Consider the following 17,378-nt stretch of genomic DNA (forward strand, 5'->3'; position numbering starts at 1 on the left):
GTGTCCAGAGGAGGGCAACCAAAATGGTCAAAGGCCTGGAAACGATGCCTTATGAGGAACGGCTAAGGGAGCTGGGCATGTTTAGCCTGGAGAAGAGGAGGTTAAGGGGTGATATGATAGCCATGTTCAAATATATAAAAGGATGTCACATAGAGGAGGGAGAAAGGTTGTTTTCTGCTGCTCCAGAGAAGTGGACACGGAGCAATGGATCCAAACTACAAGACAGAAGATTCCACCTAAACATTAGGAAGAACTTCCTGACAGTAAGAGCTGTTCGACAGTGGAATTTGCTGCCAAGGAGTGGGGTGGAGTCTCCTTCTTTGGAGGTCTTTAAGCAGAGGCTTGACAACCATATGTCAGGAGTGCTCTGATGGTGTTTCCTGCTTGGCAGGGGGTTGGACTCGATGGCCCTTGTGGTCTCTTCCAACTCTATGATTCTATGATTCTATGTGTTGTGTATTGAGTCAAATGATTTTATATCTGTATTATTATTGTCTGTAATTGCATTAGGGTAAAGTAACTGCCTTTTGGTTCCAGAGGGTACAGCTACTATTGGTTCATTTAAGCTGCTGTATTTGGATCCTCTGTCTTATTGGTTGCCTCCAAAAGGCAGGACTGTGATTGCCTGATATTGTTCCCTCCAAAATGTATCCTTTCTAGCTAGTTCCCTGTCCCTATAAATGTAGCTCTCCCCTCTTCAGGTCTTAGCCTTGTTGCTTTAATAAAGAAGTGTTACTAGAGAACTGTCGCCAGCATATTATGTCAAGAGAGCTGAAATCACAAACCCCACGTCACAACACAATGATTCTATGATTCTATGATTCTATGAAAAACCCCCCAGGGGTAGACTTTGGTGATATGGCGCCCTGAGCTAGGAAACAGCAGGGCTTGAGCTGACCTCTTTGAATTCCGAGGTGCCAGGAGAGAGCCCAGCTTCCATCTACCATAAGGCCTATTATGGGCTGGCATTGAAGTTACAGTGGCCTCTGCCAAAGCTGGCTTCTTCAAAGTACATTTGCAAGCCATTCTGAGGCTGCCTACCCAGAAGCTTAAAAATGGTTACAACTTCTTCTTTTTTTACAATTATATTTTATTGTTTCAATATTTTAAAAATCATATACAGTCAAAACACAATTTTGACTTTTCTCTTAATTTTCGTCAACTTCCCACCCTGTTTTCCATGGAGTTGTTTCTCTCCTGCTGCACCCCGTCTTCTGTTTGTCAAATCATAACCCCAGTATTATAATCCAATTACTTACGTTGCTCATAGCTCAAATCCTCCTTACGAGTTCAGCGTACTATAATCCGAAAAAGGCCTATTTGCCCACAAAACTGCTAATTTTGCCAGTTCTGCATAGTCCATTATCTCACTTATCCCTTCTTTGGAACTTCTTTTTCCTTCCATTTCTGCGCATATAGAATCCTAGCTGCTGTTGTTACATATAGAAACATCTTTAACTAATTATATCAAATAGCAGGTCACCACAACCAAAAACTGCAGTATCTAGCTCACCATTGCAATGATAAACTCAAAAAATATAATTGAGACAAGACAATTAATCAGAAATTAATCAGAAACTATTCACTTTGGTTATTGTTAGTGGCTGTGGACATGCCATAACATTACAGCACATGACTCCTTCCCCCCTAGAATCATGGGAACTGTAGTTGACCTCTAAACACAGTGCTATAGGTCCCAGTGCAACACATGCCTGGCTTATCCTAGAGATCACTGTGTGCAAAATTTGCGATGCCACTTGAGCCTAATATTTACCCTGCAATGCCAACCACCTTTGCCCAGGACAATGTACGACACCCTGGACTCAGCTCTTCAAAAATTATTAGAATTTGGACTAAGAAACAGGAGAGTGTTCTGGAAGGAAGGATATTTTAAAATGACTGGAAGATCAGAATTATGAAATGGGGGGGGGGGGGAGGAATATATTTAAAAAACTCTTCCAAAAATCCCTTTAAAAGAATCAAGTCTTTTTTTAAAAAAGTCCTGAAAAGTATTTAAAAGAATCCTTTCCAAAAAATAAAAAAATTGTACCGTAGCCCCTTAGAGGTAGGTAGTTGGTCTACCTAGCTGAATCTGGGGGGAAACAAGAGAGAAGAACGCAGGAACAAGTGAAAGAAACTTTCTCCCGACAGCGAGAACATGGAAAGGCCTCCCCAAAATTTTTAGTTTGGAATGTATAATTTGCTTTATTGTTTGTATTATGATGTGGCAAGAATTGATTTGATTTGTTATCATTGGAATGTTACTAATGGAGAATTAATTTTAAAAATATTCAATCCATTAAGAAGTTCTTAGTTCATCTTCGATGAAGGTTTGCCGGATCATAAATCAGCAAATATAATGTCAATAGAAAAAGAGATGAGCAAGAGGTCTCCTTTCCACTGACATCATCATTGCATTCTGTTGTCATAGTGCTGTGACCTCATGTCTCCAGGGGCTTGGGGGCCCTTAGCAACGCTGGTACACAGCGACCTCCATAGAGAGTGAGTGTGTTTTCTTTTTCTCCCCCAAGTCAGTGTGGTATATTTAGTTTTCACTTGACATTTGTGTTCCCTTTTAATAAGAATAAGAATGAGAATTTTTTATTTGTATCCTGCCCTCCCCGGCTGAGGCCGGGCTCATAAAAAAACCCCAGGAAGGACCTTTTAGGCAGAATTTTGTTCCAAAGCCAGAACCATTCAGCTCTTTCAGGGGTTGGCCAGGGTAAAATGTAGAAATTGGAGACAGAGGCCTGTTCAGAGCTATTTGTGGTGGTATCATTACTACTCATGGAATTCCTTACTAATTAAAGTCTCCCTGATTTCACAAGAGGAATAACCATGCTCTATATAGCTCATGTCTGGGAAAAGGTGGCATTTTCCCAAGGTCTTACCAGGAGGGTGCAGTAAATGAGAATTGGCCCTTAACAGCTTGCTTGGTTCCCTCCCCTGTACGTTTTAGGCTCACGTTCCCTTTTTCTCTGGGATGCGGTGTAGGCTGTGATTTGGGCTGACTTCCCAGAGAGCCTCTGTTGTAAATAAAAATGGCCCTTTTTCCTTATGGGGTATCCAAGAGCCCATATAGAGTCCTTACATGGGTTCCTTATTGGTAGGAGAAGATAACAGAGGCCAACCAGAGAATATTGAGAAGCAAGGCAGCTAGTAAGCTTGATCTTTCTTGATCTGTTGCAACAGGGGGCTCCCCTCACCCGCAGGAGAGACGAGGAACCCAGAACAATGGTGCGCAAGGCCTTACATGGACTCTTGAAATTGCCACCCTGTAGACCAAGACCACCCCTGGAACATCATACATACATCACAGAAGGGGTGTAACCTAAGGCCACCCCTCAGATACATCACACCTACATCACAGAAAAGGCGGCCTAAACAGAAATTTAATGTTGTTTTTGTCCTTGTTTATCTCCTGTCTGGCAGGTTACTTGATTGAATTGCCTGGGGAGCCTGGCCAGTCTTTTGTAATGATAAATAGTTCCTGAGCCAGGTCACAGGCTCACCCTATTCAAACACAGACATACCCTTAAGACAGGATTTGTGAAGGAAAAGACAATGGGGAGGCTTTTCCAATTTGACCTTGCAGAGAAAACATTTGCTCAGTTTAGGAATCAAAATGGCTTCAGGTCCAGTTAAAAAAGATTTAGAAATATGGTCTAATTTGAAGCTTTCCTTGTTGGGTCGAATTGCAGTTATAAAGATGAATGTATTGCCAAAAATGTTATTTTTGTTTCAAACTTTACAGATTGTGGACAAGATGGATTGCTTCAAGAAGTGGCAGAGAGAAATCTCTAGATTTGTCTGGCAGGGCAAAAAGCCCAGAATAAAATTTAAAATATTAACTGATGCGAAGGAAAGAGGGGGGTTTGCCCTGCCGGACTTTAAACTTTATTATGAATCAGCAGCATTCTGCTGGTTGAAAGATTGGCTGCTTCTTGAGAACACTGACATTTTGGATTTGGAAGGCTTTAATAATGCTTTTGGATGGCATGCATATTTGTGGTACGACAAGGTTAAAGTGCACAAAAACTTCAAACACCATATTGTCAGGAAAGCATTGTTTAATGTCTGGATTAGGTACAAAGATTTATTGGAAAATAAGACCCCAAGGTGGTTGTCACCCATGGAAGCAAAGGCTCTGAAAAGACTCAATATGGAGGCCAAATGGCCGAAGTATTGGGAGATATTAGAACAGGAAGGAGATAAAATGAATTTGCAGAGTTTTGAGAAATTAAAAGACAAAGTGCGAGATTGGCTTTATTATTATCAAATAAGGGAGGCCTATAATTTGGATAAAAAATTGGGCTTCCAGGTAGAAAAATCGAAACTGGAGACAGAATTGTTAGAACCTAAAACTAAGATCCTTTCAAGAATGTATAACTTGCTGTTGAAATGGAACACTCAGGATGAAACAGTTAAACAGCCATGATTAAATGGGCACAGGACATAGGTCATAACATTTTGTTTGCTGACTGGGAAAAATTGTGGACCACCGGTATGAAATTTACGGCATGTAATGCCCTAAGAGAGAATATTATGAAAATGATCTATAGGTGGTACATGACCCCAGTCAAGCTTGCTAAAATTTATCACCTGCCTGATAACAAATGTTGGAAATGTAAAGAAACTGAGGGTATTTTCTTTCACCTTTGGTGGACGTGCCCGAAGATTAAGGCTTTCTGGGAGATGATATATAATGAACTGAAAAAGGTATTTAAATATACCTTCCTTAAGAAACCAGAGGCCTTTCTCTTGGGTATAGTCGGCCAATTGGTGTTAAAGACAGATAGAACGTTTTTTATGTATGCGACAACAGCAGCAAGAATACTTATTGCAAAGTATTGGAAGACACAAGATTTGCCCACCTTGGAAGAATGGCAGATGCAAGTAATAGACTGGCAGAACTGGCAGAAATGACTGGCAGAATCCGAGACCTGGGAGAAGAAGCGGTGGAAGAGGACTGGAAGAAGTTAAAGAACTACCTGCAGAAACACTGCAAAGTTTATGAATGCTAAAATGTTGTTGGACATAAAAATAATATGGCATTAGTGATACAGTGTTAAAAAGTATGCAAAAATGCAATAGAAATAGGGTGAAAGACTAAAGTTATATTATGTCAAAAGTAAACAATATGCTAAAGGTGTTTAAACATAAGGAGGAAAGATCGGAGACATAATAGAAGTGATTTTAATAATTAGAAATGAGTTTTTAAAGAGAGTAAGGATTTGCTGTATTTGATTGGACAAAGAGGAACACAAAAAAGGGAGGCGTGAGGAAGTCAAGAAAGAAAGTTTTGTAAACATGAATTTAAAAATTGGAGTTTTTATTTTTTATTTTTTATTTTTTTCTTGATGTGTATCTGTGATTGCTTTTGCTGTTCTGTATTTTTCTGGTGTTTCTTCTTTTTCTATAAAAACAAATAAATATATTTTAAAAAAACAAAACAAAATGGCTTCAGGTCGGTCTTCCTGTGCTGATCTTGTATGTGCGCCTATCACACCATCCCATGAGGGGTGTGAGTTGTTCAACTGCATTCTAAATGACATGCAGCATTACCAAACCAATAAACAGAATATCCAGTCAACCTTCAGCTGAGGCTCCCACAAATGAGAGTTGTTGTTTTCAACACAACAAAGCCACTTCCGAACCTGGCGAGGAGTTGGGGTTGTGGGTTTCATGCCCACTCCTTGTGCGCGGGGGCTGGTTCCAGCCCCCGTGAGACTGAGGGAATCCCAGCTGCGTCGTCAACCCAGCCAGCCAGTTGGGTGGCTGGGGGGGCGTAGCCTGCCCTATTTAGGGCCGGCGCGGCCGGGGCTCACCCTCTTTTCACCTGGCCAGCCATCCCGCTTTGGTTTGTATTAATGTTGTTTTGTCTCTTGCTTACCTTTTCTTTAGGCTGTGTATCTCAATTCCTTCGGTGATCGATTTTCACTTGGATTTACCCGTGCATCGGTGTTGTGCCTCCCATCAGATTGCCTGCCTCAAGCCCACCCGTGTTCCAGGCAGCCGCTTCGGCACCAGAGCCATTTAGCTCCGAAACAGCAGGGCTGAAACTGCGCTGGAAAACCCCATCGACCGGGTGTTCTGTTCTCTCTGGGTGGCTTCTCTGCAGCGGAGCTTTGCGGAACGCGGTTTGCACGTTCAACGCCAGCCCATCGCCATTTAGTCCTTTTACTTGGAAGCGCACAGCTCGCCCGACAGATCAGGTTTGGCTGGGGGTTCTTATTTCTAGCCGCATTCGCAGGGTGGTGGGGCACCTTTAACGTTTTGGGGGGGCTTGGTGGAGCAAAAGGAGGGAGGCTTAAAAGGACACGTCTTTGTCGCTACCCCTTTGCATTTGGTACTGGCCGCGTTGCCTTTGCGTTCCAACGGTTGCTTCTTCACCATTATACCTTTCCAAGAACTTCAGCCAGACTTCCAGATCGGATTTTACCTCTTTAGATAGGCGAACCCTGTGATGGGGTGACCGCAAGCCTGCTGACAACCTCACGAGGCAGCCGCAAAATGGGTGGCCTGGGGAAACCACCCGGCAAGCAATGTTCAAATGGCCTAACAACGGCTGAATCTGCCTGAGCGTAACTTTTCTTTTCTTTTTTTTTAATGAATATTTATTGGCATTTTCAAAAAACCACACAAAAACAAAAGTAGACAAAAATAACAAAAATACAAAAATCCAATTCTTAAAAAAACAATTAAAAACACATAAAATTTCAGTTACATATTTTCATTTAACTTGTTTCTCAGACCTCCTTACACCTCCCCTTCTTGTATTCCAATTTAAATTATTAACTCAGCAAGTCCTTATTACTTATTTCTCAACTTTAACTTAATAATTTAATTTTAGCATGTTGCTATTTTACTTTTCCTCCTTCCATTTCCTCAATTTATTTTTGCAAACCTTATTTTCATTTAATTTAGACCATTTTAGAAACCAATTTTAACTTATCCAAACTTAAACCTCAATACTTATACATCATTACTCATTCTTAAACATTTTTCCTAAAGTCGACCAAAATTTCCCTTCCACGACTTTCCCAATTTCCATACAGATAGCAAAACAAAATAAAAACAGAGCAAGTTATAATTATATACCCTTTGGATTCCCAAACTCCACCCACCCCTTTCCCGGTTTCAGTCCCCAACAAGTGTCCATCAGTCTCAATATACTGTTTAGCCTGGAGATCTCACATCCGAGGCTCTTAAATCTCTTTCAATTCCTCTCTGCTGGTCTTTTTGATAGTCCTTAATGTTAAACCCCAAATCTCGGAGAGGCTCCGGCCCAACAGGATCCATGTTTCTTCCAGCCAGATCCCCATACTTAAAAGTAAAGTCTATGGGGTACTCCAAATCTTGTTTCATACTCCTTTCAAATCCAAATGTCCCCAAAGCTTCAACTTCCATCTTAATCAAATTTATAATCCGTCGGTCTTCAGATCTCCACACAAGGAGATCTCTCAGTTTTCCGCTCTCCAATTCAGGCCAGACTTTCCACATCAGGTTTTTATTTTCCTTTGTTGCCATCATGTCAGGCCTCAAATTGCAGCTCTCCTTTAACATCTGCAAAATTACAGCTGCTCCTACCTTTTCTTCAGGGGCAACATATATCTCCTCCATATTCTCATGGCTCTCAAGTTTCTCTATTTGTTTAATTGAATGGGCTTCCTGCTTCAAATCCTTATCAGATTCAACAATGTTATTTACTGTTAAGTCCAAAGTTGTGACGTTTATAGCCAAAACATCGATTTGGCCTTGTAACTTTCCCAAGAGAACAAATGTTCTATCCAATTCAGCCTCGATTTTCCCTCCTCCAGCCATTCTTGTAATGTCCCTAAACCCCCTCTAGGGGGATTTTGGTTCCTTAATGTTCCTTTCAGCTCAAATCCAAAAATCAAGTTAGTTTGTATCAGCCCTTCCTTATTTTCAACAAATTGTAACAAATATAACCAGCAGAAACAACAGAAACAAAGTTCTCTTTTTCCTTCTGACAGCTAACTTGACAGCTGTCAAACTCTTCAATACTTCATCAACAGGCTCTCTTGCAGGACGCTCCCGGGTCCGGGGGGGGGGGTGGAACTTCAGCTCCCAAAGTTAATCTTTTATCCTCCAGTAAAATTTCTTATAATGTCAGAACGTGAAAGTTAAAGTCTTTTAGAAAAAAGAAAGAAAAGATTCTCTCAACCTTAGTTAGCAGGTCCTTTGCTTTAGGTTATTTACAAAGGGGGGGGGGCGGACTTCCTTTTTAACCCTTCCCTGCTCGTTCCTGATTCAACAAAATTTTCTTTAAATTCCAATTTCCGTACTACTCACGGGTTGTTACTTTAGAGTCCAATTGTTCCAAGGAAAAAGTCAGCGCTCTCCGACAATGGCTTGCGGCTTCACTCCGCAGAAGGAGCAGTCTACTCACAGCACCGCACCGCACCCCGTCCCCGTTCCGGAGCCTTTAAAAAGGCTCCTTCGCAGATTGGGGGGCGCAAATGGTGCCCGCCGAGTCACCACGCTCACAGGCATCCACGCTTGTGATTTTTAAGGGTCCCCGCGTGGCTGCCGCGGACAAGACCCAATCCTGCGGAGCCGGTTCCCTCCGGAGCTCGGAGGGAATCCGCCATTAGACGATGGCGCTAACCCGGAAGTCCCTGAGCGTAACTTTTCTTAGAGGGAGAAGTTGCTGAATGAGGTCCCTAAGCGCAACCATTTTTTCACTAGGAAGTTTTGAAGTTTGGGCGACTGTGTCCAACTCAATGCCTAGGTAAACCATAGTTGTAGCGGAGCCCTCCATTTTATCTGCAGCCAAAGGTACTCCCAGCTGTCCTGCTAAAGATGTGAAGGCTTCTAGAAGGGCCAAGCACTTATGCCTACTATCAGCTACGAGAATAAAGTCGTCCAAGTAGCACGACACACCCTCAGAGCCTATTCTAAAACGAAGCGCCCAGTCCAAAAAGGTACTAAATGCCTCAAAGGCTGCACAGGCCACTGAGCAACCCATAGGCATTGCTTTGTCTACAAAGTAAGTAAAGGTAAAGGTACCCCTGCCCGTACGGGCCAGTCACGTCCAACTCTGGGGTTGCGTGCCCATCTCGCTTAAGAGGCTGGGGGCCAGCGCTCTCTGGAGACACTTCCGGGTCATGTGGCCTGCGTGACGAAGCTGCTTTGGCGAGCCAGCACCAACACAGCACACGGAAACGCCGTTTACCTTCCCGCTATAAAGTGGAGCCTATTTATCTACTTGCACTTAAGAGTGCTTTCGAACTGCTAGGTGGGCAGGAGCTGGGACCGAACGACAGGAGCTCACGCCACCGCGGGGATTCGAACCGCCGACCATACGATCGGCAAGTCCTAGGTGTTGAGGTTTTACCCACAGCGCCACCCGCGTTCTGTGTCTACAAAGTATGCCCCGTCAGATTTAAAACCCAGCCACCGGAAAACTTCCGGGTGGACTGGCAGGAGTCAGAAAGCAGACTCTATATCACATTTCGCCAGCAACGCGCCTTTTCCAAATTTGCGAATAAGTTTAACCGCTTGGTCAAATGAGGCATACCTCACAGAGCAAAGTTCCTGAGGTATCGCATCATTGACAAACCCTCCCTTTGGGTAGGATAGGTTGTGAATCATGTGAAACTCACTGGGTGCCTTTTTGGGGACGATGCCTAATGGGGAGATATGCAAACCCTCTATGGGAGGGACAGAAAAGGGGCCGGCTGCCCTCCCTGCCTTAATTTCTTTAAGTATTTTCTTGCGCGCCACTTTGGGCATCTCTCTAACTGACTTCTGATATGGTGGGTCACCTGAATTGGGGGGCAAGGCAACTGGGATCCTAAAACCTAAACTAAAACCTTCCCAGAGAAATAATGCAGCTGTTCTGTTGGGATAGAGATCCAAAAGGGTTTTTAAGGCTCACGTACCCTTTTTGTCTGGGATGCGGTACAGGCCGTGATTTGGGCTGACTTCCCAGAGACATCACATGAGCGGTGTGAGTTGTTCAACCACATTTTAAATGACACACAGCATTACCAAACCAATAAACAGAATATCCAGTCAATCTTCAGTACCTATAAAAGAACTTCAGGGATAGGACCAGAAGCATTAGCCTCATCCTTAGGATCAGAAGCTGAGGCTCCCACTGATGAGTTGTTGTTTTCAACACAACAAAAGGGATAGAGTTTCACTCCTGCATCTGCTGGAGAACCGCCCCCCCTTCCAACTAACTGAAAGTACAACCTGGGAATATACACAGAAGCCCAAATGATTATTTGGAGGCGGAACAGGTACTGCTCGAAGCTGATGGGGTGCGGCTCTTCCCATGCGCCGGCTTCTTGAAAGCGGATCGGTGTCCTGAAGCGACTGTCTGTTGTCCATGCCTTCCCCTTTCTCCGGGGGGGGGGGGGAGAAGCCAGGGAGTGAAGGAGGTGAGGACAGGTGACCCCCCTAGGCCCAAAGTCACCCCAGGCCTCAAAACCAAATTTCCCCTTTCTCTCGTCTACAACAGCTTTTCTCTGCTGTTCTCTGCTTTCTCACAAGATGCTGCTGCATAAGCAAAAGGTTATTTTTTATCAGTACAAGAAGCCTTCAAAAAGCTAATGAATAGGCTCTGTCAATGCCAGGAATAAGCAGGTCTGGGAACTGAGTCTTATCTCATCCAGTTGCAACACATCTTGGACACGCTGAACGCAAGGCTTCTCAACCCCCTTGGCTTCTCATCCCCCTTTCCTGGGAAGGGCGCCAAGAGTCCCAAGAGTCCCAGGACAGGAGCTTTCTGTTCATGCTCAGGGAAACTCATGAGGCAGGACTCCTGAGGAGGGGGAGAAGGGGGAGGGAACTGGAGGGGAATATATGCTCTGTGCAAATGGCTGTGAACTTGTGCTTGTTTGTGAAGTTATCACACTAGCTCCTTCTACCAAGCCCAGATGATAGAAATAAAGCTCTTTCTCTGAAATTATCCCTTGAGTGCCTGTTTGACTCCCCTTTCCCTCTCCCGGGTGCAATGCTCTTCCCATCCGAGGGCAAAGCCTGAAGAGGCTACAGGAGTTGTGGCATCCTCAGGCACAGAGGTTTTCCAGGTAGCTAGTCCCAGGGTCCACTTCTGCAGGCAGCGCGCCTCCACCCGCACACAAGACAAGCCGCCTGCAGGAGTCGACTCCTGCAAAGTGGCCCAGCAAGGGGAGATCCTTCCAGCAAGGTTTCAGGGCAGACCTTCAGCCAGACCTAGTCTGTCTTGGGATCCACCCATAATGAGAAAACGAAAACAAAACTGTTCACACAAAAGGCAGGCCTTACATCCAGGCTTTTACTGACCGTACATTAAAATACCTTTTCACAAGAGATATAAAACATAGCACCCAAAATTAGGAAGAGATAACCAGGCTGGAATAGTAGATCATGTCAGATCATTTTCCTCCACAAATTTTACAATATTCTTCTGCTGTATCCACTTCCTCCCCCCTTGGATCTACATGAGCTTGCTATTTCCAGGTCTGTCAAATATTTGGTCATCCTTCTCACTCTGAGTAAAAAGACTTCCTCATTTCAATGTTTACAAATAAAAATACAATACCAAATACTTTGAATCATTCCCAGATTCTGTCAATATCCAGGATAATATTTCCCAATTGCTAAATTTCCAGCAATCAAAACTGGAATATCATATTCCAGTCTTAATAGATTACCTAAAAATGACACTTGTTATCCAGAGATTCTATTTATTTTTAAAAAATAATTTTGTATTGATTTTTCCATGGATTCTACTTCTAACAATATATCTTTAACAATTTTTCATATTTCGACCCTCCTCCCCTGGACTTCCCTCGTACTCACATTTTGTTTTATTTCCCTATTGTTCACATTGCGTATTTGATGTTTCCCCAAAATTTCCTCAATACATATAGTCTTATTTTTTGTTGTAGACAGTTGTGATTGTTCACTGCCAATGAGTCCATTTCTTTATGTTGCCTCTTCATATTGTAAATGGTTCCCATTCTCTTTTAAAGTCTTTGTTGTCCTTTTCATGTAATTTTTCTGTTAGTTTTGCCAGTTCTGCATATTCCATAAGTTTCCCTTGCCATTGTTCTTTCGTTGGTATTTCTTCTGTCTTCCAAATTTGTGTTAATTAAATTCTTGCCGCTGTTGTTGCATGCATAAATAATTTCCAATTTTCTTTTTTTACATCTTGGTCTAAAATTCCTAGAAGGAATGCTTCTGGTTTCTTAACAAAAGTCTTTTTAAACAGTTTTTTCAATTCATTATATATCATTTCCCAATAATTCCTAATCTTTTTGCATCTTGCAGGATGGCTTTTTTTCTAAAAAGAAAAAAGAAGAACAAGATCTATCCCTCATATGAGGACGAGGCCCCTGCCCTACTGCCGGCATTGGCAAAGCCTTCAACATCAGCCACAGAGGGCAGGAGGAGAAATCAAAAGATCTACCCCTCATATGAGGAAGAGGCCCCTGCCCTACTGCCGGCATTGGCAAAGCCTTCAACATCAGCCACAGAGGGCAGGAGGAGAAATCAAAAGATCTACCCCTCATATGAGGAAGAGGCCCCTGCCCTACTGCCGGCATTGGCAAAGCCTACCCCATCAGCGGCAGAGGCCATACCGGCAGAGGCCAGACCCCTAGTCTTGCCAGGGCTGGTGAAGCAAGACCCAAGCCAGCAGCGGCCCTCAAAAAAGAAGAGCCTTGAGGACTCTGGGCCAGCGTTCCCAGGTGAGTAGGCAGAACCAGATCCCTCTTGGGTTGTTCCCCTTGGTCTTAGACCTGGTGTTTACCTCTACGGATGTTGGTGATCTGACACTAACTAAAAGCGAAACAAAAGAAGTGCCATGGTCAGATCACTTCCTGGTGCAACTGGACTTCTCCGCGACCCTTCCCCTCTGCAGGGAGGTGGGACCGATTCGGATGGTCCGCCCCTGCTACTTAATGGATCCAACTGGTTTCCAGAGAGCGGTAGGGGATGTTTTATCCCAAGTTGGTGGCCTCTCGGCTGATTCCCTGGTGGCCCGTTGGAATGCGGAGTTAACCAGGGCTATTGACTGTCTGGCTCCGAAGCGCCCTCTCTGATTGCAGAGCCTGGACAGCCCCGTGGTTTTCCCCAGAGCTGAGGGCGAATCGTTGAGACGGCTAGAGCGCCGGTGGCGGAAAACTCACTCTGAATCAGACTGGACACGGGCTAGAGCTCAACGTCGAGCCTACCAAGTGGCAATGCAGAAAACAGCAGCGGGAGACTTTTTCAGGTGGTTCACAATCTATCAGAACCACTTGCACCACCAGGGCCTGGTAGGGACCCCAAGATCTCCTGCAGTGCTTTTGCAAAGTTTTTTGCAGATAAAGTCGCTCAGATTCAGAAGGAGGTAGACTCCACCGTGGGAGCAGGGACAGGGCGGGAGAGTAGCACTGTCTAGTTCTGTCTAGTGCTGTTACATGGGATCAATTCCAATCTGTTACCTCCGAGGATGTGGACAGGCTGCTTGGACAAGTGAAACCAACCACCTGTCTCCTTGATCCTTGCCCATCCTGGCTGATAAAAACGAGCCGGGAAAGGCTGGGCGATGGGCTCTGCGGGGTAGTGAATGCTTCTCTCTGTGAGGCAGCCTTCCCAGACCCACTGAAAGAGGCGGTCATTAAACCACTTCTTAAAAAAACTTTTTTAGACCCAGCCAATTTGGCCAACTATCGCCCAGTCTCAAATTTACCATTCTTGGGCAAGGTGGTTAAGCGGGTGGTTGCCGAACATCTCCAAGCATGCCTGGAGGATACAGACCATTTGGATCCCTTCCAATCGGGATTCAGGCCTCACCATGGGACTGAAACTGCCTTGGTCGCACTGGTTGATGATCTCCGGCAGGCTAGGGACAAAGGTGAGAGCTGTTTCCTAGTTCTGCTGGATCTCTCAGCGGCCTTTGACACCATTGACCATAACATCCTTCTGGACCGTCTAGAGGGGCTGGGAGCTGGGGGCACTGTTATATGGTGCTTCCGCTCCTTTCTCCTGGGCCGTGCCCAGAAAGTGGTGTTGGGGAATGAGCGTTCAGACCCCTGGGCTCTCACGTGTGGGGTGCCTCAGGGTTCCGTCCTCTCCCCCATGCTTTTTAATATCTATATGAAGCCACTGGGAGAGATCATCAGGGGGTTTGGGCTGGGTGTTCATCAGTATGCAGATGACACCCAGCTTTACCTCGCCTTTAAATCAGAACCAGTGAAGGCGGTGAAGGTCCTGTGTGAGTGCCTGGAGGCGGTTGGAGGATGGATGGTGGCTAACAGATTGAGGTTGAATCCTGACAAGACTGAAGTCCTGTTTTGGGGGGACAGGGGGCTGGCGGGTGTGGGGGATTCCCTGGTCCTGAATGGGGTAACTGTGCCCCTGCGCAGCCTGGGAGTCACTTTGGACTCACAGCTGTCCATGGAGGCACAGGTTACTTCTGTATCCATAGCAGCTGTCTACCAACTCCACCTGGTATGCAGGATGAGACCCTCCCTGCCTGCAGACTGTCTCACCAGAGTGGTGCATGCTCTAGTTATCTCCCGCTTGGACTACTGCAACGCACTCTACGTGGGGCTACGTTTGACGGTGACCCAGAAACTGCCATTAATCCAGAATGCGGCAGCTAGACTGGTGACTGGGAGCGGCCGCCGGGACCAAATAACACTGGTTCTGAGAGATCTGCATTGGCTCCCAGTACGTTTCCGAGCACAATTCAAAGTGTTAAAGCCCTAAACGTCCTCGGTCCAGTATACCTGAAGGAGCCTCTCCACCCCCATCATTCAGCCAGGACACTGAGATCCAGCACCGAGGGCCTTCTGGCGGTTCCCTCATTGCGAGAAGTAAGGTTACAGGGAACCAGACAGAGGGCCTTCTCGGTAGTGGCGCCCACCCTGTGGAATACCCTCCCTTCAGATGTGAAGGAAATAAGTAGCTACCCTATCTTTAAAAGACATCTGAAGGCAGCCCTGTTTAGGGAAGTTTTTAACATTTAACGCTGTATTGTTTTTAATACTTGATTGGCAGCCGCCCAGAGTGGCTGGGGAAACTCAGCCAGATGGGCGGAGTATAAATAATAAATTATTATTATTATGATACAAGGTCAGGGTCTCTCTTGGTTTCCTTGATGTCTGGGTGGAAGTCCCCCCCCCCATCCCACCCCTCCTTGTTCAGAGGCGTGTAACATGGAGCAGGGACTTCCGGGTGGCTGCCCCTGTTCTGCATTGTTGGGGGTTGGACTGGGTGACCCCGCAGGTCCCCTCAGACGCTACAGTTCTATGATCCCTGTTCAGATATGGCATGCACCCGCTCATTGCAACAGGCGAGAAGCCACCTGAGAAAGAACTTGCCGTCTTTTCTCATGTATAAGACGAGGTTTTTTACCCCCCAAATCAAGTGTCAAATTGGGGCTCCTCTTCTACAGGGGGAGTGCTGAGGGGGGACGGGCGCTTGATTGTAGCCGCCAGGAAGAGATTCCCAGCTATGATTTCTTTGCTGTGGAAAGGGCTGTTGTCAACTGGCAGACGATAGGTGACTTGGTGGTCGATGCCTGCCTGCAATTGTGCAATTTGATTAATGGCTCCCTCCCCCCCAAAAAAGCTCAACCACTCTGGGCAACCCCTCCCCAAAAAAGCTTAGCAAGTCTTGGCAATCTGCCCCCGTTTTCTAAATTTTGAGTGCCCAGAAATAGGGGGCGTCTTATACATGGGGGCGTGTTATACATGGAAAAACACGGTACCTTTCCCTCTCATCCGCCTCATTTACTCACCTCTCTCTCTCTCTCTCTCTCTTTCTTTCTGAAGAACTCTCTGATGAAAACTTAGAGTACTTGTTGGTGGGTAAGAAAATGCTGGGAGGAAGAACCGTCAGAGAAGCTTTGGAGATGATGGATGAAAAGGAGATTTTGGAGACCATCCTCCAACACCTCCAGCCACCTCCCCAGGTGTGTGTGATGCAGGGTGGATTTGATTGAAATCAAATCGATTTAAAGCATCTTTTTACATTCTTGCTTGTATAATCTTAATATTTACAACCAGATGAAGGTTTCATTTTGGGAATAATAAATTTCCAGAGTAGTTTTTACTACTGATTTGGTTATACTGTTAGGAATGCATAGACACATAATTATGAAATTATTGTGGGGTATAATAAGTTAACTGCATACAGACGCTTCAGGTTACATACGCTTCAGGTTACAGACTCCGCTAACCCAGAAATAGTACCTCGGGTTAAGAACTGCCATCGGCTCAGGGGCGAGAGGGGAAAAGCCGGGTGGATTTCAGAGAGCCCCCAAAGATCGTGGGAAGCAGCACTTCCTCAGCGGAGGAAGGAGAGGAGATGCAGGGGTTGGAGGAGGCAAGGCGGTGCCAGGACACCTTGCCTGAGCAAAGCGGGGAGGAGGGGGGTCCCCCATTACCCAAGCCTTCCTTGCGCAGTAGGTTTCCGCGCAGAGAGGGGAGGCGCAGACTGGGCGCCAAGAAATTACTCTGCTGGGGAAGGTTGAAGGGCCGCCCACTCTCAGATTCTGCCCGTGAATGAGCAAGACATGGAATAGAGGTGCTCTGCATTCTGAAGGTTTTGATCACTAAGAAGAAAGCTGGAAAACCGACTCTTGAGCCATATTTCCTGATTGCTGTCAAGCAACCAACCGGTACCTCTAACAGTGGTGCTTCATGTTAAGAACAGTTTCAGGTTAAGAACGGACCTCCGGAAAGAATTACGTTCTTAACCTGAGCTACCACTGTATATTTGGACAACTTTTCTGCTGTACCTTATTGGAAGAAAAATAACCATTTTCTTAATTAGAATTTAAACAATTTATTTAACTAAAACAATAACATTATAGCATATATATCCATGTTTGTTAACTGATGTGGTTAACTTTTTTAAAAAAAATTCTTAGAATGAATTTTAGCATATATGAAAAACTTAAAATAAATCCTTACTTCCCAGTGAATAGCCGTTGGACTATAATGCAACTTAAAAAGAAAATATATTTTGGAAGATTTTTCCTCCAAAAGCATTTTATTTTAGAAATCCAAATTAATTTTTTAAAAAATGTGATTTAAATCAAAGAAATCCATTTTTAAAAAAGGGGGTCATTGATTTTTAGCCACCCTGGTCTGATGTTGCGCAGCGTGAACCAGGATTCCCCAACCTGGTGCCCTCTAAATGTTCTGGACCATATGCTGCCTGGGGCTGGTGGGAGCATGTAGAAGGGGAACTGCCATGAACTATCACAGGCAAAGGCAAACCCAGCCCTCCAGCTGTTTTGGGACTACAGCTCCCATCATCCCTAGCAAACAGGACCAGCGGGTCAGGGGTGATGGGCATTGGAGTCCCCAAACAGCTGGAGGGCCGTGTTTGCCTCCGCCTGAACTATTGGGAGCCCAGCTTGG

General features: G+C 45.1%; 2 protein-coding genes across 2 annotated transcripts in view; both read left to right on the forward strand.

The window, feature by feature from the left end:
• The window catches only part of LOC309331834 (uncharacterized protein), a gene marked incomplete at both ends in the record, with an annotated part of 114,822 nt that extends 102,480 nt beyond the window's left edge, over positions 1–12,342 (forward strand). Inside the window, one exon of the mRNA XM_081844340.1 lies at positions 12,289–12,342. Within this exon, the coding sequence (XP_081700466.1) occupies positions 12,289–12,342 (54 nt within the window). The remainder of the gene's footprint in view (positions 1–12,288) is intronic.
• A 3,511-nt stretch (positions 12,343–15,853) lies between these two features.
• LOC309331835 (maestro heat-like repeat family member 5) overlaps positions 15,854–17,378 on the forward strand; it is a gene marked incomplete at its 3' end in the record, with an annotated part of 29,626 nt that continues 28,101 nt past the window's right edge. The window contains exon 1 of the mRNA XM_081844341.1: positions 15,854–15,922. Within this exon, the coding sequence (XP_081700467.1) occupies positions 15,863–15,922 (60 nt within the window). The 5' untranslated portion in view covers positions 15,854–15,862. The remainder of the gene's footprint in view (positions 15,923–17,378) is intronic.

This window comes from Podarcis erhardii (genome assembly GCF_964252035.2).
Source record: "Podarcis erhardii genome assembly, chromosome: 16".
Classification (NCBI taxonomy): Eukaryota; Metazoa; Chordata; class Lepidosauria; order Squamata; family Lacertidae; genus Podarcis; species Podarcis erhardii.